The sequence below is a fragment of the Cardiocondyla obscurior genome, linkage group LG01 (genome assembly GCF_019399895.1).
Source record: "Cardiocondyla obscurior isolate alpha-2009 linkage group LG01, Cobs3.1, whole genome shotgun sequence".
In the NCBI taxonomy this organism is placed as follows: Eukaryota; Metazoa; Arthropoda; class Insecta; order Hymenoptera; family Formicidae; genus Cardiocondyla; species Cardiocondyla obscurior.
This window is the reverse complement of record NC_091864.1, coordinates 2,784,976-2,812,196: the sequence shown is the minus strand read 5'-3', so window position 1 is coordinate 2,812,196 and position 27,221 is coordinate 2,784,976. Positions and strand designations below refer to the sequence as shown.

Genomic DNA, 27,221 nt, shown 5'->3' with positions numbered 1-27,221 from the left:
TCCATTATATTTTTTAAAATTATTTTATAATGATTTTCGCCGTTTTCTACGATTTCGACCGTTTTCAATCTCGGGATGTAAATTTATGTGCTATCGGGTCCAACAATTTGTGCGCGTCGGATGAAGAGGATGAAGAGCAAGGGGGGAAAATTAGGATGTCTCGCAAACTCAGGCAATTTTCGTCCGTCAGACAGAAACGTTAGGGGTAACATTTAAAAGAGGAAGCAGGTGATTTGGATCCACCTCGACAGCGCAGCGTATAGTTTCAAAAGTGTGCACGAGCGAGGAGAGGCTCTTGTGTCACAATACCGCCCTACGACAGTTGCCGTCATTCACCGCATTCGCATTACTTCCTTCTACGGTTTCGCGACTACTCCAGGCCCTTTGCATGGCCTCTTGTTACACGGTTACTCCCGTCGTCCCTCCTTAAGGCTTCGCTCGTAAAAAACGGGGCGGGGGGGTTATTACTCGTTACGTTTCTCAAAGGGATATTTCTTTCTACGCACGCGGCACGTAACGTGAAGCAAACGGAAAAATATATTTCTTCGAGCTCGAAGAGATTATTCAATATAAGTAGCTTTTGCACGCACACTTTTGCCCTTGTTTCCTTCTTCGATTACGTTAATTAAAGATTACAGAGTGCGTCACACCAATTTTTTTTTTTTTTTTTTAAGATAGATATAGAAAAATAGAAAACCTACCATTAAGTTATTCCGTTAGTTAAATTGGTTCGCGACCGTAAATGCCATACATCTCCGCGTGAAATGCAAAAGTTTTCAATCTATGTCATTATGTATATCTCGGTTATTTCTTTTTCCGAAACTTTCTCGGGTTTCAGAGATTTCTATGACGGACGCGATTTTAATTTCGCGCAACAGCTTAATCTTCGCGGACCTCGGAGACAACGGTTTCCGCTGCCGCCGCCGAAGGGGAGAATACCCGAAGGAAATCTCTTCGTGATCGACATCCGACTGGCGCTCTACCATCCGCGCGTGCATTCTAACGCGAATCCGATGCTTTTAAATGGCGTTCACCGCGGTTCTCGGCTGAAGCGAAACGCCAACACCCGCGACGTTACCCGCGTAAGTTACCCTCGACTTACGTCAAAGCTCTCGGATAATTCTCCCTTGCGACGTCGCTCCGTCTTTCATCAACATTTAGTTAACAACGAGGACATAAAATGGCATCGTAAACAAGTGCTATCTGACTTACGGTGTAAATGGAAAACAGAAATGGGTGTCTTACGCGAAAGATTTGGCGGGGCTCCAGAATCTAACTTCTTTTCGATACTATCGGATGGACCCGTTTTCTCTGCGTGGGAACACGAAGAGAGGACATTCCCGCTTATTGTCGCGAAAACGCTTTGGTCGGAGCCACTGGGTAGCCACCGGACGATAGGTTACCGGTTTACGTCGACTCTGAACGGCGAACACAAACGACCGAACCGGTCTTGCCGCGGTGTCGACGCTCGTCCCTTCTATTGTCTCGTCGAACGACAGCCCGCGATCGGCCTGATTGACAGTCATGCACACGAACTCTAGAATTCCTATTGCGATTCACCGACGCCGACCAATACCACGGACTTTCTCACCGACAGCCTTTGATTGTAAATACGGGATGCTAATCGAGAAACTACCACTGCTAAATGCTTATCTTACTCGTGCATGCGCCAAGTAAAAAACAAAGCGTTCCCTCCCTCCCCCCCTTTCCGCGTAAGAAAGCAGTCAATGGCACGCCAGAAAAGAATAAATTTACATTTGTTAATTTATTAAAAATTATTAAAAATAAATCCGAGCTAGTTATTGAACGTGTGAAAATGCGGGAGGTGAAACTGTGTTAGACGGCTGCAGAGATTAGGAAACAGATATGTTATTCGATTGTAATTCAGCAGCCTTCCCGCTTCCCGTTTGGTGCCGCGAGGGCGGCACCATGAATCAGTAATTGATGCACTTGCCAGCGAGTAATTAGCTGCGACACCATGTCGAGTCCTTTCTAAAATATGTATTATATACCGTGCTATTAAGGGTTTGATCGACGCAGCAGGTGAACGAACCCGGAGGATCCCAACGCGATCGTATATCCTCGCGCGCGGAAGACGTCGCGTCGCCCGTAATCGAATTAGATAAATATCTGAACGTGCATCCTGCCGGAGGCACGGCTTATTATGACGGAAGTTCGAACGGCAACCGCCTTGCATCGCGACTCGACAGACGGTATATCCTTTGGGATACAACGCCCGTGACATCGGCGTTATCGATGGCGAAGGTGACGCCGTTCCGTTACTGCCAAAGACTGATAGCGAATCGATATTCGCACGCTGGTCCCTCATCTTTTACTTGAACTTCGAATAAATCGAAAAAAGAAAAAAAAGAAGAGACAGCCCGATTATAATTTGTATTCTTCAACCCTTTTATGCGACACATTTTTTTTTTCTTTTTTTTCTACCTGACGGATTTTTGCGGAATCTTATATTTTTCTCTCCTTTTTTTTTTTTAAGAGTGTCGCTTGATTACAAATCTAACATTAAGTTTTAAAAATTGTAAATAGCAAACGTTAACGAAATTGTGTATATTTATTTGTGGTCATTGCTTCTTTTTTTTTCTTTGTTTTTTTATTTTTATTTTTATTTCTTTTTTTTAGAAAGGCTATTGTGTATCTTCTCAAACTGCAATGTACTTTGTTTAGTTTGCAATTTTATCGCAGCGTACCGTTTTAACGAGCGTGCGTATATATTTACGATTTCGCAGCCCCTATTCGATCCAAGAGAGCATACAAGTTTGCTCAAACGTAATATCATAGAACCGAATTGTTCTCCCGTATTGAGTTGAACAGGCGCTCGCGATATCAAGCAGTCTCGTGTGTACGCGAACGCGAAAGTTTGTCCGGAACTCAATTCTGGTCGAATCACTTCGTTATTGGTTTTTATAAAGCTGTGCGCGATGTATTTTCAAAAAGAGCAAAACTCCCGGGTGATACAGAGCCCGAAACCGAAACAACTCCATAAATTTCTCTTCGTCGATTTATTAATCCGTATTTCCGCAAATTTCGATACGATATCTGTCCGCGTGACATTGCCGGCAGCGAAGCGACAAATACCGTCGACTCTTTTTATTTTCTTTAAATCGAAAATTTTACTTATAAACAAAAACAAAAAAAAAACGTCTGCCGTTGATTTCAAGAGCGAAATAAAATACCGCCCGAATTATTCCAGCGAGCGATCCGTAAAATTCGCCGAACGCGTAGTGAGATGAAGAATCGAGATATCCTACAATAGGAACAAATAAAGAGTTCCGACGATGGGTAATTAACGACGTCTACTTAATCGCGTAAAACAGTTTGGCGTCCATTCGTGTTTGCGCGACGTCATTATTTGGTAGTCGTCTCGCCGCAAGTGCACCGCGAATTGACTCGTGCTGGCGATTTAATTTACATTGGAAACGATAGGTTAATGTATTACCACGAAATAGATCCGCTTTGTTTTACTTTACCAAATAAAGCCTCTTTCTTTCGCGCCCTTAGCGGGAATTTAATTAAATTAAATTACACGCGTTATAAATTAAACACTTTTTTTGAACACCTACATCCTAATTTTATTACAATTTATTTTTTAGTTTAATTATAATGACTATAAAAATACTACTTTTATTTAATTCGTAACCTCAATTCATAATAATTCATAATTCATAAGCAGTTTTTTTTTTTTTTATATATATTACTCTAATTTAATTAAATATCTATTGTTCGCTATTTTGTAATGCGAGTAATATTAAATACGAGATTAAATACTTCGTACACGTTGCATATTAATGCGCCGTTTCCCTTCTGACTTACTAAAACTCAAAGTCACCCCGGATTGACTTGTTTCGTAAGTATCCCTCGTCCGAGACAAATTGAATCAGCTTCCGCTTGACGAACATTGTCTTCTCAAGCTGACCTATTTAAGCGAGGTAATCTAACGCGGAGAGTATTGACTGATGTCTCAATCTCTCGGGAACTTTTAAGGTGATAGTTGACGGCGATAGTTGACGGTGGGACGTCTTTTTTACGATATTCCATCGCGCGTCGCTTAATATCAATCGTGTGTTAATGCGCTTGAACTGTTAAGTAAATAATTTGTTTATTTGTTCGCGTATTAAATCTCCCAAAGGATAATCGGCATTATGAACCGACAAATAACATCACTCTCGCGGTGTTCCGAAACGTTATGCAATAAATCGCCCGTAGTTCCGCGAAAACGTTATTTTCCACACACCGGTCATTGGCCCCCGGAAAATTCCTAAATTAGATCAAACGACTGAATTAACGATCGACACTGGAAAGAATAAGATTTAAACGCTCCACTGCGAGATCGAATGCATTGATTCAAGGTACATTGATTATTCAATCAGACGTGTAAGTAGATACAACTCCAAGTAACATCACCCTCCCCAAAAAAAATTATCTTACAATAAGATACATAAATATTCTACAACAAAGTAACAAGGTCTCTTAGCGTTTCTTATAAATTAAAATATTACGCGAGGTACGCTACTCTTTAACTGACATGCGCTCATCCGCGAAAGAACGAAGCGCGCGGCAGCGATTAATAATTACGATACAAAGTGATGGAGACACGTGCGTGATAATTGCCGCGTGATTCATGAAAAGAATTAAATCGCTCGCGGGCGCGCAGGGATAATAATTTCGCGGGGCCGGATTAACGCGTTTTTACGCGCGCGTCGAGAATTGAGAAGCAGGTGAGCAAAGAGGAGTCGACGGACCGCGAGGGATGGGGGCGAGGGGTGGCGGTGGGATCCGCGGCGCGGAGTGACGCGATGGTTGGATGTGCCGGTGCATCGAGAGGGATCAATGAACAAGTTCAATAACCTTAAATCCACTTGACGGCGGACTACCCATCGGGCACGACTGACTGCCTCCCTTCAACAACCAAAATAGATATTCATTTTCCAAGAGTGCTATTTTCCCAGTTCCAGACACAAACCCGATACCGGCTGATTTAAGTGGCTCTTCTCCTTTTTCTTCTCCCTCTCCTACCCCCCATCACCCCCTCCTCCCGCCTTGCCACCCCGTCAAGAGGTCAAAGACCCCATATCGGCTTGTAATTTTCTCACGTGTATCCCAATGTGCGGCCGAAACTTCACGCGGTGCTCGTAAACGAGCGTAATTACGAGAGTCTCCAACGGTTACGTCACTTCCACCGTTCACGTCGGTTCGTTAACGTTGTCGCGCGGTAATCTATTTTACAACAGTCGCGACAGCGATCGAAACTTGCGAGCGATCGGTGACGATCATGGTAATCGTTATCCCAAAAGATGTTAACGGGGCGAATAAATTACACGGTAACGTAGCGTGCTTTTCCGGCGTATCATAAAAAAGCGTAGCGTTTAACAGCCGCGAGAGAGTGGAGCGATCATACCGTATTCTTATCAGGTGTCACGTCGAGTAAGTCAACGTCTTATCGGACGAAGGGCGTCTTGAGCTTTACGTGCACGGAGAAAGTGTCTTCGAGACACGGTGAAACTTCACCGCGACAGCTGACACCGCTTTTCCGAGTTCGTGCATATTTTACGTTCCCTAATAGTGTTTTGGCCTCACGACGCTCACGTAAATCGGCGTAAAACGTGATGTTTGCCGTACGAATGCGCTCACTGTGTTTAACGTAATAACAAACGGGACGCATCCTAAAACGTAACGAAGTTGCGTTTTTGCAACTGTGACAAATTAACCGCACGCGATGTATTTGTTCAGTCCCGCGACCGACGGGGCACGTTATTGTGTTTGTTCATCGTTATCGTTTTTCAAATCGATCGTTTTATTCCTGTTAATATTCGGTCATAAGATACTCGCAGTTTATTTTAATAAAAAGAAATATCCACAATATATTTGTGTAATAATTCTAACTCCCTTTCTCCCTCATTAATATTATCGCGACGCTGAATCGTCAACACTTAATTAATTATCAAGAAATGTCATTCTAAAAGATTAAATACCGAATTAATTCTCGAATTGCGCGTCAGCGATCGCTGTGACAAATAATTTTCGAAGAGAGACGAGCTAATACGTGTAATTAATTTAATAACGTATGTGCACGCACGCTTGCGCATACGCATGAAATGAATTATCTGTGTAATCGCCCAGCTTTTATCTCCCTAAAATATTCCACCAAATAAGGGACGGACTCACCTTGTGCAAATTCAGAATATCAAACGCTCCGATTTATGGCACAAAATCGATCACAGATTGCATGTAAAAGATTCAGGATCAGACTCGCACTCGAAGGAATCTATCTGATTTGCCGGTGTCGCACGCACGAGATCGCATACGTAATTTCGCTGATAAAACTCGCGAACAATAAGGGATTTTTTTTTTTGGGGGGGAGAGGGTTTCGTTTTCCTTTCTCTTTTGTTTTATGATTGTACCTGACTGAAGCGAAACCGAGCGGGCCAATCAAAAATTCAGCACGATCACGGCGAGCATCGCTCGCGAACTGAATATTCTCACGGGGGTGGAAGCGTCAAGTGGAAGTGAACCACCGGATGCTGGAGAGGGTAAATGGGGCAAGAGGGGTCGGGAGAATGCGCAGCGTAAGAGAAAAACGGCGGGGCGCGAAGGGAGGCTGACGATGTTATAAGAGAGATGAACGCTATTGTCGCGCGCAAAGGTCGCCAGATTATTTGAGCCTTTCATTAATAAATAAAAGTCTTTTTGTTAAAATTCTATAAAAACCTGAGGTATCCTCGCAGTTGATCTACTCGCGATTAAAAATTTTCAAACGCCTAAGATAAAACGAGATGTAAATGCTGGGGAATCAAATTTGAAACGGTAGAATAAATTTGAATAGCCAAGTATAACGAATAAACTTGTGTGGCGAGAAAGAAATATTTTCTAATACAAGATTGCAATTTTTAATTGCAGAAATAATAGTTATTCCGTGGAAAAGAAATAATTTGTAAAAAGCTACACGATAAATAAATAAAATAATAACGCTCGCTTTTTTTTTTCTATCCTGTCTTTCGCCTATCCATAAAATGCGATTCGAGCCATCCAACATCTTAGACATAATTCGCATGCAAAATCGGGCTGCGATGAGGAACCTTAAACGAACGCCACGTCGTATGCCGCAAGCTGACGCAGAAAAAACTGGCAGTTTCAGGCCTCGTTTACTAATTCTCGCCCGCGGCTGTAGGGCACAGTTCGCTCCTCAGCTATTCAACCGTCATACTCTACTAAAGCGGCAAATTTCAGAGAATCCAAAAGTTCACGGTGTGATCATAAACGCGGCCTACGTTAACGTAACTGAATTTTCGATATTGAAGGCTGCTTTCATAAGCTAATTTCCGAAGTATACACGCGTTTATTTTTCTTTTTTACTTGCTGTTGCTACCGACTATGGAAATTTACTTCAAATCAATCACGAATCTTTATTACTATGTTGACTTTTATAATTCATTAATATGTAATAATTAAAGTTCCTCAACGTCAGCATTGTAAAACAATATTTCAAACTCACCGGTCCGATGCGCAGCGGCGGAGATACGGAGCTGCATAGATGTGATGATCCTGTAACATAAAAATATAAATTGTAGATAGCTCACAATAAAGTATACCATTTGAAAGATTGTTTAAGCGCTTTTAATTAGATGTTCAATAGTAAGTTCAACAGTTAAATAGTAAGAAAATAAGTTATAAAAAATTATGCTAACCTCAACGTTGCTCCGCCGAAGTATGACGCCTATTCCGAGGCCTCCTCCTCCTCTCAGGATGTTTGGGATGTCGAACCACCTCCTTCTTCCGCGCCTTGGTCACTCAAAAAAAACACTCGCGCGATAATACTCACGACCCCGCGCGACACTCCCGAATGAGGAACTCACGCCCGACGAATTACATTTGCGAGTCGTACCGACAATTAAATCCACGTAACGCGGTACGACATTCTGGAACGCCAGACGACCCCGACGATCCGGCTGCGGTTCGTTTATGCACTGGCATCGAGACAAGTTTCCAACCTGCCGAGAACAAATTACACTTTTAGCCATAAATATTTCATAAGACGATGCGTACGTGGAATTATTCAATATCCGCGGAATCCTTTGAAGCTTCTTACCGAATTGCCCTCTCTTCAAAAGCTTCCTCGTTTTTCTCCCGCACACTGTTCGCTTACTTTCTCACTCGCTCAGTCTTTACGAATTTTCTTCCGATTCGCGGCGTACGAACGAAGCATCGATGACCCCGTTACTGTTCGTCACTAAAAAAAAGTTATTGCGTCAGAATATTTCACAGGAAAAACTTGGTAGATTGTAGAACAAATTAAAGAACTGGCACATCTCGTCGGTATTATAGTAGCTTCTATTTGCATTTAGAGACGAGACGGTACTACGTGCACACATTCGAGGAGAAGTAATGAAGCTAAATGTCTTTGATAATTTTAGCTAGCGGTGAAGACGGCAACTTAGCGGCAAATAAAGAATTAATTAGACCGAATTAAACTTATTAAATTGATAGCCCCGCGCCGGGTTTTCACTCGAGTCTTCCACACAAAAATCTGGCTACGACGTAAAGCGAGGTGGTCCAAGTGTGACCTTGACTCTTATATTAATTTTTATCGGCACAATGAACAACGCCGAGAGCTTGCAGCAAGCGGCGAACGAGACGGACCGCGATACGAAATGTTCCTCCGCGCACTTCATCTTTCTAATGTACCTCAAGTCACTTGCTCGAAACGGATCGAGACTTCCGGCCGCGACGAAGAAGACGGGCGAGGTGCAGATCTCATTCGCAGATTTCGCTCGCGACAACTTCGATGCTCGCGTATCGTCGCCCGACTACACATACGCGGAGCCATTATGGCGGAGTAAAGAACAGTTCACCTTGCCCGGTCAGACGTCGGTGGACGGGCCAGTGTCGGTGGACGGCCAATGGCGGTGTCCTCTCCAAGGCACTACGGTTCGTGGAGTCCCCAGGACGAGGCGAGACATAGGTACGCGACGAGAAACTTCGAGAGAACACGCAGATGCCTTCGTCTCGAGGACCGACGATCTGCACGTGCCCGGTATATTCGCGAACTGCGCAACGGGTCGCGCAGAACGTTCGCGATCAGGCGATTCACGGAGCGCTGTGATTGGTCGGCGCGCTCGAGTTTCCCTCCATCTCCCCGAACCGGCGCAGTAAGAAGCGGTAGGCGCGGTGAGGCGAGGGGAGACGAGGGGAAATCGCAAAGACCGTCTATATTTCGGCGCGCGAAATAAAGTAAAATAAAACTATAGTATACGTACTTGGTTTTATCTTACTACATTTTTAACTTAAACGTAGATAGCAACACTTATAATTTAAGAGTGAATATGCCTCTGGTCGCAATGCGAACCAATTTCGATTGGTTAAAATAGATCGAGATACGTATGTCATGCGTTTTCAAAAGCGAACACTTCGTTGCAGCACTCCGTTAGATTCACAGATACATTAGGGCGTGTAATAGAAACCAATAAGGGGATTCAATCTCAAGAACAGTTTCATATGCACACGAATCGTATTGGTATAACTATTTGCAGATAAAGCGAACGCTATTGCATCGTATGCAACCTATTCCTGAAGATGAACCAACCGCGTCTACTTCTACAGATGCACGAGCGTCGAATAATAAACAGATACGAGAGAAGTAATCGATGCGCGAGTGATATTTGAATACGCTAATATTATTGTACCTCAAATATAATTAATCCTAACAGCGACGGTCAAAGTAAAATTAATATTGCTATTTAGCTAAGCAATCACAAAGCGCATTAATACCATATTACATTAATATTAATTATACATATAATTATTTATGTCATATCATTAATAATTTTTCTTATAATTATTAAGTGAAACAAAATTACGCATTCTAGATCGATAGAGATAACAAATGGAAGAAACAACGATGAAGAATACGATGATAATACCTGCTGCCATCGTGCGACTTTTTGCAATCCAGTATTGCGAGAGATTCTTGTAACCAATGTGATTTCCACGTGCTTTGAGGTCGAGCTGACATGGGCAGATCTTTTCTGGCTAGCAACCATATGCGGCTTGACCCTGCTGACTTGGGCTGTTTTATATTTCCTGTTTGGTGACACTGTACTACCAGGCGGCGGCTTATTCGGCCTGTTCGTCCTCATTGTTCTTTCTTATACACTTGGCTGGACCTTGGCCCGTATTCCATTATTGCACCTTCCACCTATCTTTGGCATGCTTCTCGCTGGTATAATATTGCGTAATACCGACATCTACAACATACACGATATGCTTGGACCTGGTATAATTTCCAAGATAAGAACCTTCTGTCTGACTTTCATCATGATACGTACTGGCCTACAGCTGACGACAACTGCACTGAGGGCACACCCAATATTTATAATAATTCTGGCCCTCATCCCATGCACCATCGAGACGTTGACGGTCACCGTCTTGTGCAAATATCTTCTCGAATTTCCATGGAATTGGTCCTTCATGACGGGGTAATACGGCACTACGTCTGATAAGATTAAACCTACAAAAGTATTCACAAATAAATAAAAATTCAATAAAAAATTAAATTTTAAACGTATACAAATATTTGTTAAATTCTTTACGATAATTTTCAATTTTAAACATTTTATTTGGTATATTTTTTGATAAGGAATAAGAATTAAAATAATTTTATTATCGTGAAAATATATGTATAAATGTTATAAGCAGTAATAAATTTATTTCAAGGACGATTGTGGCATGCATGTCTCCTGTAGTGACGGTCAACTGCTTACTAACCTTGTCCGAACAAGGATATGGAGAAGACAAAGGGCTCACCAGCATGTTATGTACTGCAGCGTCTATAGATGATGTTCACATCTTATCTTTATTTTCCATCTGCCTCTCCTTTGTCTTTAGCAACGGTATACAGAAATCGTAAGAAAGTTATAACGATTTCGTAGTTTTCTATCTTTGTCATACAGTTCTCTACCTTTGTCGTACCGTTCTCCATTCTCCCTTCAAGTGTTTCAAACTGTCGATGAAAGAAACAAAGTGCATCAATAAGAATTCAATAAAAATAAATATAAAATAGCATTTTCACATTAATTCACGCTTATATTTAAATCGTAATTCTATGAGGAAAAAAAACGAACCGTTACAATTGAGAACTATACATTTTCAAGAAATCATATCTAATTAATACTTTCTTTAGACAAGTTATAGAATATAAATAAAGTAAATCTTTATCATCTTCGTACAATTAATATAAATATTAACGATTGACGAGATCAGCGACTACGTTTTACTCAACGCCGTTAATTCGGTCTCTTCGATTTTGCGTAATGACTATCGTCTTGCTGAAACTATTCAATCTGATCAACTATTACGTCAAAATATTTTATAAACAAAGTTATTTCTTATCATCTAGACTTTCATAAAATGTTATATGTATTTTTTTTTCATATTAATAAAAACCTAAATCTAAAAAAAGTTTCCATAAAGCGAGCCTTACCTATCATACACTTTTCTAGATGATGGGAGAACAGAATGGTGGTCCTACATCCCCGGTGGGATTCGAGATTTCCTCTTGGGACTTTCAGTAGGAATTATCTTGGGCTTTGCTTTGGTCTTTTTCCCTCATCGCAATCACGTAAGGACTTTATTCATTTCCTCGCGTCCAAGTGCTCACGAAACTCAGGTCACGTACCGCGTTCATGTAACCTGAACCGACAACACTGAACTTATTAGCATTTTCTTGATGATGTTTTATTAAAACATTATGTGATAAGCTCACGAGAATAAAAAACTTGGTTCTTTCATTTAATTCGATGTTTAATCCAATATTCTCATGTTACATAATTTACTTACCTCTGTTAAAAAATTTAACTTCTCTGGTATGTCTCAGAAATATGCAACATGGTATCGCATAGCTGGGTTAGCCCTTGCATCTCTAATGTGCACTGTAGCAGCATCAAACCTGGCAGTCACAGGTGGAGGACACTTAGCTACTATTATACTATCATTTGTAGCCGTTCACGGATGGCGAATCCTATCAACTTCATATGATGTATGTAACACCAGATGCATCATAAATTATTTATTTCTCAGAGTAGATTTCTTGAAATTTTATTTTTATTATTAATATATTAAAATACTCTGCTGGTTTTGATCCATTTTTTTAATAAAATTTGCAGCTGTTTCCTGAAAAAAAAAAAAAGAAAATTAATTTTAATTGTTCTCTTTATGTTGTAGACAACACCTTTTCATAAGGCATTTTATTTCTTATGGCACTTTGTGCAGCCAATTTTGGGAGGTGTAATTGGTGCTGATATCGATTTTAGAGATTGGGCTGTATCCCGGTTTGGACTCTATCTCGCTTGTATAATTATAGGAATTTCTGTAAGTCATGTTGTACTAAGACTAACAATTTTCTACTATATTATTTATTTTAATAAATTTATTTCTAATAATCCTCTGCAAATTTTGCAACAATTTTATAAATTTAGGTGCGAAGTATTGCTGCCTTTTTAACAACATGTCGAATGCCTTTCACATGGAAGGAACGATTTTTCGTGGCTGTAGCTTGGGTGCCGAAAGGAACTTTACAGGTAAAAGAAGCGTTTTCTTATTGCAAGAATTTTTTTTTCTTCTACTTATTACAAATTGATAATTAATAAAATTAACGATTTAATAAATATTATCTGTATTTTTAAAATTAGGCAGCGATAGCACCGATAGCATTTGAACATGCTACGAGAGAAAACGATCCTACGAGAATAGAATTAGCCCTTGAAGTGATAAGGATATCCGTAATCGCTATAGTATTTCTGGCGCCACTTGGAGCATTCGGCATAATGACCAGCGGTCCTTACCTTTTGCGCAAAATCAGCATCGAAGAGCATCAAAGGAAGCGAGAATTGAGCTATATGCGTATTGTCGCCTTACAACCTGTTCGAAAACGGAAAAAAATAAAGAAATCAACTCGCGATACTGTAATCATGTCACCAACAAAATCGATTCAACAGCAATTGTAGATCACGCAGTTTGTTAAATACATTAATAAAGTTTTCAAGTCGACACTTTTCTGTATATAATTAACGTAATGTTGAATTAGAAAATTAGATAATTAAGGTTAATATTTGAGTTTATTACCTTCTTTTGTTTAATTGAATTCGCTACGTACTGACTGCGTTTGTGTGCGGCACCGTTAGACTCATTGGGCGCGTTGGTTGGCTGTAGACTAAAAAACTTGCAGAATACCGATTGGATGTCGCGCTCAGGGTGAATGCCTAGCCGTAGTTATTTTCTACAAGCTCACGTTAGGGAATGATTGTTACGCTGGCAGCACTGGTCGTCAACAGAACGAGAAGTGTTCGTTGTCTTCGTTGGTGTTCTGCATCTTTACGAGATAACCCGAATCAACTTCAGACAATCGAGCAGATGTATGTTTTTTACTGTGGTGCATTCGAACAAATTATATTTTGAAGATTTATATCCCGATAATTACTATCAGCAGTGTTTTCTTTGCAGCTGTTGATTAACCGGTTAATATGGCTTCGACTAAAGTCGACTGGGGACAATACGCCGATGAACAGGACAAATTAGCATCAAAGGTAAAGCGGGATTGTCTCGAATACGTTTCGTCAATGTGGTACATTTTATACTCGTGACTTTTACTTTGCGTATAGATTTATTACTTAACCGATTTGTGCAACTGCCTTTGATATTATGAGTTGTTGTATCGTATATGTTATTTTTATTATCTTTTTGTGACTATAAATATTCTTGTACAGCTTATCTTATTTATAAAAACATGATACCTTTGTTATATGTAAAAGAAAAAACGGAATATTCGTTTACTCATGATGACTTTGTGTAAAAAGTTTTTTGATGTACAATACACAGGTGACGAATTTAAACTTGGATAAACCAAATACAACATCCTTCTCTGGGTTATCTGTGAAAGATGGAGACTCCAATTCCAAAAATGAGGATGATACATCAGACGAACAGATTTCGCCGGCAGAAAAGTCACTTTTGCAAAAAATTATTAGAAAAGGATTAGTAGAGACAACAACAGATATAGAGATTCAAAGACGGGATCCAAGTTCTCCATTACATAGCATCAAAACATTTGATGCACTTCATCTGTAAATAACCATTTATATAATAACTTTTAATTACAAGTTTTATTTAGACTCATTTGCTATTACATCATAATTCAATACAGTGACATATATAAATATATAAATTAAATTTGTTTTTTATAGCAAACCTGCTTTGTTAAAAGGCGTTTATGCTATGGGATTTAATGCACCTTCAAGAATTCAAGAAACTGCTTTGCCTACTTTACTTGCCGATCCGTAAGCATTTGTAAAAAAAATTATTTTGGATACTTTCAATTTTTTTTTTAATTTAAATGAAAATTGTGAATTTTAGACCACAAAACATGATTGCACAATCCCAATCTGGAACTGGTAAAACAGCCGCGTTTGTACTCGCCATGTTAAGCCGAGTAGATCCAACAAAAAATTACCCACAGGTGCTTTGTTTGTCACCAACTTATGAGTTAGCAATCCAAACTGGCGAAGTAGCAGCAAAGATGTCTCGTTTTTGTGATGAAATAAGAATAAAATATGCTGTGAGAGGAGAAGAATGTAATACATTTTCTTATACAATTTTCTGCCATTTATGCAAACTTTTAATATTATTTTCGTTGTTTCAGTAAGTCGTGGATCAACAGTCACCGAGCATATTATCATAGGAACGCCAGGCAAAGTACTAGATTGGGGACAGAAGTTCAAATTCTTTGATCTAAAAAAAATATCAGTTTTTGTATTAGACGAAGCTGATGTTATGATTGCTACACAAGGCCATCAAGATCAGTGTATTCGTATTCATAAGTAAGATATTTAATATTTGTATGGCTAAATCTATATTTTACAAACATTTATTCTCATTATTTATTTTATATATAGATCACTGAAACATGACTCGTGTCAAATGATGTTCTTTTCTGCAACATATGAGCCAGAAGTGATGAACTTTGCAGAGATTATAGTCAGTAATCCGCTAATAATACGACTATTAAAGGAGGAAGAGAGTTTAGATAATATTAAACAGTACTATATTAGATGCAAAAATATAGAAGACAAATATACGGCTATTACAAATATCTACGGTGTAATTACTATTGGGCAAGCAATTATTTTTTGTCATGTAAGATTATTTATATATTAAATACTTATTAAATTTTAATAACTTATTTATAACGAAATATATTACTTTATAGACAAAAAGAACGGCCAGTTGGTTGGCAGAAAAAATGACAAAAGACGGGCATGCAGTTGCGATATTGTCTGGTGATTTATCAGTGGAGCAAAGGATTAATGTGCTTGATCGATTTAGAGGAGGACTCGAGAAAGTTCTTGTCACTACAAATGTCTTAGCTAGAGGTAAATACAAAGAAATTTAATATACACCGATATACGCGGTGTTAGAAGCGAGACAGTAAAATGTCGTATTGTTTGACATGAATATTAATAACATGTGTTATATACTTTTTGCAGGCATTGATGTAGAACAGGTAACAATAGTAGTCAACTTTGATTTACCGATGGATCAAAAGCAACAAGCCGATTGCGAGACTTACTTGCACAGAATCGGAAGAACAGGGCGTTTTGGCAAATCAGGGATCGCAATTAATTTAATTGACTCGCCTAAGGCAATGCAATTGTGTAAAGACATAGAAAGACATTTTGGCAAAAAAATTCAATATCTTGATGCAGAGGATACAGATGAGATTGAAAAAATTGGAGCATAGACTAACATATAATGCTCTTTAATATAAATGTATCTAGGCTTTAATATATTTTTTAAAGCGGATTTCTCTTTGTATTTTGAATATAAAATCGAATATTTCTTTTCCAACCATATAATTATGCAAAAAGATAATTTTTTTGTTTCATATTATTTTTTATTTCATAACCACATTTTTTTGTTTCATCGCTAATTGAAATAGAGTGATTCAAAAGTAAAAATATTTTCATCATATGTACTAAATACATATATATGGGCACATGTTAAATATTTAATTTTAATTCCCCGGAAAGAAAGATTAACGGGATATTTTCCTTAATTAAACATTTTTATTTAAAATCAAAACCCATTTTATGTATTTAACATTATAATTTATATAAAAAATTAAAACCAGACTCAATATATAAGTCGTCAATATAAAGTACAATTTTTGTTATATTTATCTGCTCGAATAATTGCGTTTATATGATTGGATTAATCCTATATTTTCTTAAAAATTTATACTTTCAAAAAAAACAAAAAATTAAACATTTTCTGAGCATTTTTAACAAATATTAAAGTCAATATATATCTAAGATAATCGCAATAAAATAGACCTCAAATAAAATGTCGGCAAAAAATTGTTATATTATAGAATAATCAATCTTGCTATTGAAAAATTGTTTAGCATATTTATATTATTAAATTTCAACGATTGTTTAAAAAAAAAAAAAGAAAAATGTTTAAGATATCTATTGTAACTTTAATATGTATTTATCAATTTCTCTTCGAAATTATTTATTCATTTGTCATAATAACTTGTAATGTTAAGTGCTGCATGGGGAAATATATTGTAATTTAAACATACATTTATTCACACTGACGAAAAATAAATTTAACAAATATAAAAAAGTCTAGATAATTAACTTTCACAATTAATACTCACATTAATTTTTACATTTGCGCCTTTAATGAATACTGCACCTATAAAACTATAAAATATTAAACAAACTGCTCATTTTTATATTTTCACGTGAAACAATTAATCGGAATATCGGGAATATAACGGAATAACAGAATAAACTGGTTTAAAGATTGTTGTGTAATTAAGTGAATTCATAATTCACTGTAATTCTACATTCTGTATAAACATAGCAACAAGTTTATTTCACATTTTAATTGGTTTTTTTTTATTTTAATATATATTTGTATTTGAAACTTTTTTCTGTATGCACTGCATGCGTTTGCGCAAAATAAAACTAGCGATTATACGAATTCTGTAGCAATGTTAGAGACCTGTAAAATAAAACAAAATCAGCGTTTTGTAATATTGGTTTCACATTCTAGAAGTAGTATTTTATCGCCTGTAATGCTTCATAGTACAAATTATACAAGACCACACCGATATCTCTTCTATTTCATTCAAACGGAATCAACGTTTGGAACTATTTGAACAATGTCGCGCAGCATAATCACATTTCATTATGAAGATCGCAACACACGAACGGCTTTTTTCTCAGTCTTTATATTTCTCTCTTTACATCATACCACCCATGCCGCCCATTCCACCCATACCGCCCATACCGCCCATCGGAGGCTGTGGCTCCTCCTTAGGTATTTCAGTGACTACCGCTTCCGCTGTCGTTAACAATGACGCCACGCCGGCAGCGTCTGTGAGTGCCGTGCGCACAACTTTTGTGGGATCAATGATGCCTTTTTCAATCATATCAACGTACTCGCCGTTCAAGGCATCGTAACCGAGTTTGCCCTCGCTTACTTTAGCCACTACGACACTAGCATCAACACCTGCGTTTTGCGCAATCTGCAAACACGGCATACGTAAAGCGTTTGCTATAATGCTGATTCCAGTTTCTAAATCACTATTTGTAGCTTTTAGCTGTTGTAACGCCGGTATACATCTCAACAATGCAGTACCACCTGCAAAAAAAAAGCATTGCATTAAATATGTATAATAGATTACTCGAAAAAAAATTGACGATGGAAATAAAAATTTACCTCCGGGAACAATTCCCTCCTCTACGGCGGCGCGAGTAGCGTTAAGCGCGTCGTGCACGCGGTCTTTCTTCTCGTTAACTTCCACTTCGCTGCTTCCACCAACTCTCAAAACAGCAACACCAGACGCTAATCTTGCCAAACGTTCCTGTAGTTTCTCTTTCTCATAATCAGACGTTGTGTTTTCGATTTGATCTCTGATCTGATCGGCTCTTCTATCGATATCAGACTTCTTTCCTTTGCCTTTTAGAATAAGAGTGTCGTCCTTAGTGATGATAACTTCTCCCACTTGACCCAAGTCACTTGGCTTATAAAAAAAATAATATTACGATTATTTAATTTTGTTAAATAAACAGATTCTACCGTGAATCAAAGTTCCATCAAGCAGATGTTTACCTGGACATCTTCCAATTTGATAAGATTAGCATCATCGCCGAATACAATGCCACCGGTCGATATTGCCATATCTTGAAGAGTAGCTTTCCTATTATCACCAAATCCTGGAGCTTTAACCGCAGCCACCTGCAGTCCAATTTTCAGGCGATTAACAACGAGAGTCGACAAAGCTTCACCATCTACGTCCTCGGCGATTATAACTAGAGGTTTGCGTTGTGAATTTGCCAATTCTAATGCAGGTATAATTGATTGAACAGAAGAGATCTTCTTCTCGCTAAAAAGAACGAGTGCATCTTGGAACTCGACCTTGGCACCTTTACTAGAGTTGATAAAGTATGGCGAAATGTAGCCTCTGTCAAACTTCATCCCTTCTATGACCTCCAGCTCATCAATGAGCGTTTTGCCATCTTTTACAGTAATTACACCTTCCTTTCCGACCTTTTTCATGGCATCCGAAATCAAATTGCCAACTGCTTTGTCACCATTAGCAGATATTGTTGCCACTTGAGCAATCTCTTCAGGTGTTGTAACAGGTTTACTCAAAGTTTTCAGTTCATCTTTGACTTTGTCTACTGCTAGCATTACACCTAAAATACCATACATTGTTTAATATTTCATAATAATAGTGCATAGAGTAATTTATATCAATTGTATTCATCAATTTATTTCACAGCTTAGGTCAGAGATTAATATTGTTTTACTCTACTATAAACTATTTATTATACAAATTGTTAGGTAACCTACCTCTTCTGATTTCTACAGGATTAGCACCTTTGCTGATCTTCTCAAATCCTTCTTTGGCTATTGCTCTAGCTAATATAGTTGCAGTTGTGGTACCATCTCCAGCTTCCTCATTGGTATTGTTAGCTACATCTTGTACCAGCTTTGCTCCAATATTCTGAAATTTGTCTTTTAATTCAATGCCTTTTGCTACTGTCACACCATCCTTTGTAATCTTTGGACTTCCCCAGCTTTGTTCCAAAATAACGTTACGTCCTTTAGGGCCCATTGTTACAGCAACCGCATCCGCCAAAATATCCACACCTTGCAACATCAAAGCACGAACCTCTGCTCCAAAACGTACATCTTTAGCATAAGAGCGCACTTGCAACTGACGCAGAGCAACTCCTCTCAACATAGTAGGGAGTCTGTGCATCTATAATAAAAAACCATGCATAAATATATATATATTTTTTTTAATATATATACACTAAAAATTCAGTGCACCGGCAATAAAAAGCAGGCCTCGATTTCACGGCGGCGATTAAAGGTTAACCTTTGATAGGCGAGATTTATCACGGAACTTGACTGAAAATCGCTTAATCAAGCGCATATTCGTTCTCCTGCAAAACGTTCGCGAGACAAAGAAGGAGATATCTCGTCGACGCTTCGCGGGGACCCCATGCAAACGAGATTTCGAAACCTCGTCCGCCGGTGAAACTTCTCGAATCTCAAAGAGAAGCACGTGGCCGCGAATTCGTGTTAGCTAAGTTGCCGACCTTACCTTGAATCTTTGGGGATATGTCTGAACGACGATCGACGTGTTAGAAGCTGATCGAGCTGAAGATCGGCGTGGCGTGATCGAACGTTGCCTCGTGACGATCGAAGACGAGCGTGAAGAACGGAGAAACGAAAGGAGGAATGTGCGCTATCACATGGGCGGGATGGGAGGACGGAGATTTTTCACACATGCGCAGCCGTCGAGAGTCGGGCGCGTTTGCGCATCGCGCGTAGTCACGGCACGTATTCTAGAAAATACGACGACTTTCCGCGTGATGCAATCGGTCAAGTGCCGGTTATCATCTCTACCCTTTTTTTTCTTCCTTCGGCGGCAGTAAAATGCAAATATTTTTCCTCGCAGATATTCCTGAAAACAATCGATTGAGCTTAGGTTAAGGTTGAGTTCCAGCATGTGAATAAAAAAAACTGATTAACCGAAAATGACTAATCAGTTTTGCACGTGGTAACATGTTTCAGACTTTATCGGAGACATCTTGATAATGGTCACCGTTATCATGAGCAGGATTATCGTTTCGCCATTTTCCCGCGCGTTGCATCATGGAATATCCGATCATAAATTATGAATTCGTGCGAGCGTTTGAAGTCGTATTCGAGTTAGCATACGAGTTCGGTGGAAAACAGCCTGGCTTTGAGTTATATATATCTTATCTCCTTTTTTATTTCGCGTTGTAAAGTTATGGTGTTATCAATAGCTTAGCTCGACGGAAATGGAAAGCAACGAACAACGCGAGTCACGCATGCGTACGTTGCGCCGTCTCGTCGGCCGCTTCTCGCCGGTCCAGTCGTGATTTAGGTTACACAACGTGCACGAGTTCTCCAGGCCCTTGAGCTCGCGTTCGTCGGCGATTTCGCATTTTGACTGTGACTACGAGAGACTCGCTACTATGGTGAGATACACATACATGTATATACACGTTTCCGTCGTGAATTGAGAAAGAAACCGAGACAAGTTTCTCGTGAAATAAGTACACGCGACGCGGATGCATCGTTGCGGAATTGTTCTTCGATTAGTTTGCATGGACGCAAAGTTTTAACTACGAACTGTGTTAAATTGATTTAAGAACGAATCGTCTTTGCGAACTGTCAATAACTCAGTTTGTATTTTCAGGCCGCTGCCAATGCTGTGAAGAGATTGATTCCTCTTTTTGATAGAGTCCTTGTGCAAAGGGCCGAAGCTATTACCAAAACGAAAGGTGGTATTGTACTGCCAGAGAAAGCACAAGCTAAAGTCCTGCAAGGCACAGTTGTGGCCACAGGTCCTGGAGCTAGAAACAATGTACATATACAAAAATATCTATCTTGTAAAACATATCTATTTAATTCTTAATAACCATATTATTTTTGTTTTAAATGTGTATACATACATTTTTTTTTTTTTTTCAGCAAGGAGAACATGTGCCTTTAACTGTTAAGATTGGAGATATTGTGCTTCTTCCTGAATATGGTGGCACAAAAGTTGAACTTGAAGATAATAAGGAATATCATTTATTCCGTGAATCGGATATCTTAGCTAAAGTAGAAGCTTAACTTGTTGAATTTAAATTTTATGTTTCCAGTTTTGTAAATGCTATATGCCATTCTTCTAGAATTTCATGAATTAGCAGCAAATATATATATTTCGCATAATGTAATTAAAAGTTACTTGTTTAACTTTATGAAAACCTAATTTTTGTTTAAAAATATGTTGCTGCTAAAAAGCCAGTTTATTATTGTACATACATTTTCTTATAAAATATAGCGTTTGTCTATCGTATTTTTATGTTTTTATCATTACAAGCTGCATACATCACATAGCATAATTTTTAAACAATATAAAAACAATATTTTTTGTGGCATAAACAATATCAGAAATTAAATGTAACTCGTATATTTTTAACAAAATTCAGATAATTTACATTGGGTTTACAAAACCAACGAATTATTTCAATTTAATGCCTTTTTTAACACTCGCCTTGATACCTGAAATTTCTCCTGTGTAACGAATCAATTCTTTTCTCACTTCTCTCACCTGCAAAAATAATTTTTTTAATATCACATATATGTTAATATAATAAAATAATTGTTTATTTTTTATTTGCTTTACACATACCGCGCCTTTCCGACGAATCTTGGCTTTACGATATTTATTTCTGTGTTTCACACGCGGATTGCGCAGTTCTTTCTTACGATAAGGCGTGAGACCGCGGTTCTTTGCCATTTGATACGTTATCGCTCTCTTGGCTTCTAGTTCTTCTTCATTTGTCATGTTTTGAAGAACATTATTCTTTTCATCAATCATAGATTCACTATCGTACTTCTTTTCGAAATCTAAATCTTCAACGCTTGAATCTTTACTCATACTATCGGATAGTGACTCTTCCTGTACCATCGTTTCTTTTTTCGATGCTCGTTTCTTAGTTGAGCTAGTAAGCCTTGGACTTTTTTTATTAAATAATATCGAAGAACCGTCTGATATGCTGTAAAGAGGTCTGCCTTCCTCAAGTGCTTTCAATATTTCTGCCACTTGATCCAACAAATCTCCTTGTTCCGACTGCAGTTCGTCAAGCAGTTGACGATATTGTTCTAAACGCTTTACGACTGGGTGCGATTTTATTGGTAGTTCCTTGGCTCTCAAAATTAAGAAAAATGATATATTCGTACAATAATTTAATATAACCTCATATTTGGTTCTGATAAATGCAACTGCACTGCATTCGGGACATGTTCCATCATTAACTAATTCGAGAAAGGGTGCTAAAATATCTTTTGCTTCTGTCATGTATTCTGCAATAAAATTAATTTTTTATTTAATACAAGTATAAAAAATAAATAGTTTAATTTTTTATATCGAGTACCTTTGAAAGTATTAACCATAATCATAAACGATTCTTTATCAGACACTCGTTTACTATCGTCTCGATCAACTTTAATATCCTCCGTAAATTGAGCCGCTTTATTTTTGGAAAAACTCGAGCCGTCAAGAGCCAAATGTTCTCCTACTGATCTTAAATGCAATCTTCTTCCTTCTTCCTCCTCCATGTCCGCATTGGCCAAATCTTTATCAGGTGCTGATGCATAATCTGTATATTTAAAATCCGACGAGTAAAAGTTTCTTGCTTTACTCCCCCAAGCCCTATCGTTTGGCAAATCGTAATCTTCTTGCATTCCTTCGATGTCAGATTCCATTGAATCTTGCTGATCATCGTCTTCATCCTCGTCACTCTCGTCTTGCAATCCATAAACCTCATCGTCGCTATCAAAATTTTCATTACTATGCTGTTTCCGTACTTTCGCCAGCAATTTTTTTTCCGTTTCCGTATATTCCTCTTCCGAATCTGTTACAGCATCCATATTTATATCCTCGATATTGTCCTCCACATCGCTAATATTCTCGTTACCCGAAAATTTCTTTGTTCTAAAAAGAACAGAAAAAAGTGAATTAATAAACATATTTGTTCATAAAATAATTTTTTTCCCCTCCAAAAAAAAAAATATTCTTTTACAAAAGCTGTAACTTAAACTCAATAACTCTTTACAAAACTTTATATATATTTTAATGTCTCTTTAGTTTTTTATTAATTGCATAAAAATTTTCATCGTGTAAACCATTACCTCTTTTTGCTAATCATGTTTGCGAGTATTTTATATTCCTATAAGTGTTTCCAGAAAAATATAAAAGACACACACTGTAAATTAATAAATTTAACCTAAACCAACTTGAACCAAGTGGTGAAAGCGTGGTTAAGAGTAGACTGGAGCATAGTGATCAATCCGCCGCCATTTATAGCGTCTTCTATTAAACCAAACCTCCAAATAATTTAATTAGAAAGATCCAATAAGGGAGCTTGTTTCACTTGGAATTTATTTCCTATTGGGTGTCTACGTTGCTACATGAAAATCAGGGACAATACTTTTATCTTTACCCCTATTGGCTGGGTTGTTTACGTATCATTACGTATTGATGAACGTACGCAACGAGTGTATGCAATTTATTAATATCAAATTTTTCTACAATTGACTTTTTTTATTTTGCGTCTACTGTACTGGTAATGTTGCTCGATTTTTTTTTTACAGTGCCAAATGAATAAAAGTTCATTGGAACGACGTAAGTGCAAATAATCCGACGTTCAAATACTTCTAACCTATTAATTCTCAATGAGGTTTAAGTACCGGTTGTTATTTGTTACTTAATCATTATATTTACGCAGCAATATCTGCTAACGTTTCAAACGTGCTTACATCTTTATTTGATAAAACGTGAAAAAAAATTTCCCTTTTTTTTTCTTCTTTATTTATATCTTAAATACTCTACCAGTACTAGTAGTTAATTTTAATTTTTAGTGTGATTACTGTTGCGACTCGTTTCATTTATCAATAGAATGAACGGAACTTTAAAGGGATTTCTACGATTGAGTCCACGAATGTGCAACTGGACGGTGTTGTCGAATTATATAGTGCCATTGCACACAATACGAAGAATTTCACGAGCTTATGGCAGCAGTTTAACAGGTAACTGTATACAAATATTTTATATATATTTTGTAACACGAGTAAAATTTAACGGAATGTACACATTTCCTAGATCATACACAGTTAGAGGATTGTGTATCGTCCATAGAAAGAAATTATGTACCCACTGAGATTAAAAAAATATACAAGCCTATGGAAATATTGGAGAAAGCTGCAAAAAATTATTCCAACATGACAGTAGACAATGCAATTGACATGCTGTTTATATTGTTTAAAGCTTCAAAGTACACGGAAGAGGATTTGTTGATTATTAGGAAACACATAGGTTTTACGCGCCTGTGGGAGGTGCTGAATACAAATATTAGATTTATGAAAATGAACGAGATTATTAGCTCCCTAAAAATATTGACATATTTCAAGATTCCGAACGACTGCGTTCTAACTCAGTCGCTGTTGCAATTGATTCGTGTAAACGTAAATGACACCTCTCTTCGAGATATTATCGATATAGTTATACTATTGAAAAAAATGGAAAGTACACCTTTGAGGGATGCTCTATTGATAGCTTTACCTGTTGTATTTGAGGCGCAACTACCCACAAAATTAGATTCAGATGACGTTTTCATATTGACGCAATCGTTGAGATTCATAAGTGAAAACAATATCAATAATCCAAAAGTACAAAATACGATTATAAAGTCGTTGCAGAAATTTGAAAGCGATTTGAACGTGCATGCGGCTTGGTCTATTTTTTGCAGTTTAAGTACCAGTCCTTATCTATCTTCGATAGCTTTTGAATTTTTGATTGATATTCAGAAGATTCTAATAAACAATGCGAAAAAATTGAATATTTCAGAAATAATAAATGCGCTTCGTAAACTAACGTACGTCATTACAAGGAAGTATGTCTGATATTTACGAGATTCTTATATTATTTGCCATCGTTTGAAAAAAACGAGATATTGACGATATGTTATGTTGTATTATAGCAAAGAATATGGAAGCAAGTTCTACAATGAGACGCTGGTGGATGCTTTTGTCAATTCGGCGTTAACGGGAGAGATTAATTTTGATAGTAGTATCTATCTGCTGAAACTTTTAAACGAGCTAAATTACGCGCACATACCTTTTTTGGAATATTTGGCAGCGAAATGTTTCGAGCAGCCGAATCTGCTGAGAGACGCGTCGTATTTCAGAATATCTATTTTTTTGGAAGGATTAATTAATGCCGATTACAAACCAGTATTTTGGGATACTATACGAGACGCGTTATTAGCGAATAAAGTAGAGAATAAAATCTTCAACAGCTCTATGATCAAATTTGCCCTGCATTTGATCGCATTGGATTGTTATAGCCCGAGTTTAATTAGCAAAGTTTTTTCTAATATAAAAGCTAACGAATTAATGAGGATTGTTCATGTGAGAGAGTTGTTACTTTTGTATCAAAGTGTTAAAACGTTGTATCCTATGTACGATGGCCCGTGGCCGTCGCAAGATGTACTCGAACATGCCATAGGCATAGACAAAGCATTGCTTAAACCGATACTTCCTATATATTCCTTCGAAAAATCATTGGAATTAGCATTGGGTGGTCCTCAATACATTTACAACGACTTGAGAACAAAACTTGGACATTTTATTGGTAAGTTAGTAAAAAAACGAGATAAATCTTGTCGTTTTACTACTTAATTTGATATTAATAATGTAACAAATAACAATTATTTTAGTTTTGTTATAGCTCTTTTGCAACTACGATTAACAATTTAAAATTTGTTTGAAATTTTAGATCACGTTGTTGTAATGAGAAAAGGAGGATATCCCGTTGCAATTAACATAACTACACATAATGAAGATAACGTAACATACGTTGAGGATATACAAACTCCAAGCGAAAGTCAGATGTAAAAATCCATTCAGCTTATTTAATTTAATATATTACGATTGACTTTGTATTGCTTATCACTAATGCATATCTGGAATTTTAGGATACTTATCTTCAATTTACCTGACGCTGCGTATGCTGTGAATTCTCAGAGACTAAAAAGTACATGGTTATTGAAGATAAAGTCCGTGGAGGCGTTGATAAAAACAAATGCAATTGCAATAAGTTCTAGTTCTTGGATGAAATTACCAGAACATGAGAGGCTTCCTTATTTGATGCGTGCTATAAGGCTAAAGTGTGAAGACGATTCGTTTCTAACAAAATAAAATATTTTGTAATTATATCGTCGAAAATGTACGCAGAAATCTTCTTCAATATATTCGACAAGAATGATGTATTTTGAACGATAAAAATGTGGCAAAATCTATTTTAGCTATTAGCATACAACTGTACAATTGAAAATTATGTAATAAAATAATTTGTTTGTGAAAAATAAAAGAATAAGATGTTATGTAGATAAAATAACATACAAAAAAAAATCAAATTTTTTTTTTAATTGCAAATTTTAAATTGTGTTGCAATTATACGACGCGATTACTTTGCAGTATTTACAGTTATTGCCTGCTATGTATATTTATTTTCGTTATACTTCTTTTTAACTAAATTTGCAACGCGCATTTTTTTTTCTCTCGTTTTAAATTTTTATCGAGAGAAAAAAATGTGTATTTGACAAATAATTCATCTATATAACAATTTATTTTTATGAAAATATTTATAATATATTAACAATGAGATGTATAATACTGGATTTTATTTCCATTCTATTCTATATTCGTGCGTGTATACACACGACCCATACGCGCAAGCATGCATGCACACGCACACACACATTATCCATTTGATTTTCTCTATTCCAAATACAATCAGTTTTTCAAGACTGCTTTTTTCGCACTGCTCTTTTCATATTTTCTCTATTTATATTTGCGGTAATATTTAATGGTACAATTGATTCTTCTCAATTGTGGCTAAATGAGACTCCTTATGTAAATATAAAATTTAAATATACAATTATTAAAATTTATTTATTTAGTTCGTTGACGTAATTGCAATTATATAAATATTATAAATAATTTCTTTTTATTTTTTGTCGAGTTAAAATTAATCTGCTGGATCAATGACC

The 27,221-nt window shown here is 37.3% G+C and overlaps 7 protein-coding genes across 9 annotated transcripts in view; 4 read left to right on the top strand and 3 right to left on the bottom strand.

The window, feature by feature from the left end:
• Positions 1–9,040, bottom strand: part of LOC139103975 (uncharacterized) — a 139,079-nt gene extending 130,039 nt beyond the window's left edge. The window contains exons 1-3 of the mRNA XM_070659185.1: positions 8,105–9,040; positions 7,704–8,006; positions 7,511–7,560 (exon numbers count right to left, since the gene is read on the bottom strand). The gene's annotated coding sequence lies outside the window, so the exon portion shown is untranslated. The remainder of the gene's footprint in view (positions 1–7,510; positions 7,561–7,703; positions 8,007–8,104) is intronic.
• LOC139108318 (sodium/hydrogen exchanger 9B1) lies at positions 8,611–13,145 on the top strand. Its single transcript, XM_070666480.1, has 9 exons — positions 8,611–8,977; positions 9,484–9,652; positions 9,882–10,490; positions 10,729–10,904; positions 11,514–11,632; positions 11,888–12,049; positions 12,235–12,381; positions 12,489–12,590; positions 12,702–13,145. The coding sequence occupies exons 1-9, from the start codon at positions 8,611–8,613 to the stop codon at positions 13,014–13,016; spliced, it is 2,166 nt and encodes a 721-aa protein (XP_070522581.1). The 3' UTR covers positions 13,017–13,145.
• Positions 13,146–13,313: 168 nt separating this feature from the next.
• On the top strand, positions 13,314–15,867 carry Dbp80 (putative ATP-dependent RNA helicase Dbp80). Its single transcript, XM_070665775.1, has 9 exons — positions 13,314–13,424; positions 13,513–13,595; positions 13,888–14,132; positions 14,253–14,345; positions 14,422–14,639; positions 14,708–14,885; positions 14,961–15,201; positions 15,275–15,437; positions 15,552–15,867. Exons 2-9 carry the CDS (start codon positions 13,533–13,535, stop codon positions 15,803–15,805), a joined length of 1,455 nt encoding a protein of 484 aa, XP_070521876.1. The 5' UTR covers positions 13,314–13,424; positions 13,513–13,532; the 3' UTR covers positions 15,806–15,867.
• A 997-nt stretch (positions 15,868–16,864) lies between these two features.
• On the bottom strand, positions 16,865–19,857 carry LOC139107886 (heat shock protein 60A). Its single transcript, XM_070665761.1, has 5 exons — positions 19,694–19,857; positions 18,934–19,345; positions 18,190–18,776; positions 17,797–18,100; positions 16,865–17,718 (listed from the first exon to the last, which is right to left on the bottom strand). Exons 2-5 carry the CDS (start codon positions 19,343–19,345, stop codon positions 17,318–17,320), a joined length of 1,704 nt encoding a protein of 567 aa, XP_070521862.1. The 5' UTR covers positions 19,694–19,857; the 3' UTR covers positions 16,865–17,317.
• A 442-nt stretch (positions 19,858–20,299) lies between these two features.
• On the top strand, positions 20,300–21,463 carry LOC139107910 (10 kDa heat shock protein, mitochondrial). Its single transcript, XM_070665817.1, has 3 exons — positions 20,300–20,597; positions 20,819–20,986; positions 21,094–21,463. The coding sequence occupies exons 1-3, from the start codon at positions 20,595–20,597 to the stop codon at positions 21,235–21,237; spliced, it is 315 nt and encodes a 104-aa protein (XP_070521918.1). The 5' UTR covers positions 20,300–20,594; the 3' UTR covers positions 21,238–21,463.
• On the bottom strand, positions 21,393–23,459 carry Sas10 (UTP3 small subunit processome component Sas10). Its single transcript, XM_070665787.1, has 4 exons — positions 23,302–23,459; positions 22,545–23,104; positions 21,800–22,473; positions 21,393–21,718 (listed from the first exon to the last, which is right to left on the bottom strand). The coding sequence occupies exons 1-4, from the start codon at positions 23,316–23,318 to the stop codon at positions 21,629–21,631; spliced, it is 1,341 nt and encodes a 446-aa protein (XP_070521888.1). The 5' UTR covers positions 23,319–23,459; the 3' UTR covers positions 21,393–21,628.
• A 170-nt stretch (positions 23,460–23,629) lies between these two features.
• On the top strand, positions 23,630–26,585 carry LOC139107866 (FAST kinase domain-containing protein 2, mitochondrial). 3 transcript variants are annotated; one of them, XM_070665744.1, is made up of 7 exons: positions 23,653–23,669; positions 23,764–23,794; positions 24,031–24,198; positions 24,272–25,061; positions 25,149–25,801; positions 25,946–26,060; positions 26,145–26,585. In XM_070665744.1, exons 3-7 carry the CDS (start codon positions 24,069–24,071, stop codon positions 26,365–26,367), a joined length of 1,911 nt encoding a protein of 636 aa, XP_070521845.1. In that variant the 5' UTR covers positions 23,653–23,669; positions 23,764–23,794; positions 24,031–24,068; the 3' UTR covers positions 26,368–26,585. The 3 variants fall into 3 exon arrangements, with proteins under 3 accessions (XP_070521851.1, XP_070521836.1, XP_070521845.1); XM_070665750.1 differs by having other exon boundaries at positions 23,630–23,794; positions 24,068–24,198; XM_070665735.1 differs by having other exon boundaries at positions 23,630–23,794.
• The last annotated feature ends 636 nt before the right edge of the window (positions 26,586–27,221 follow it).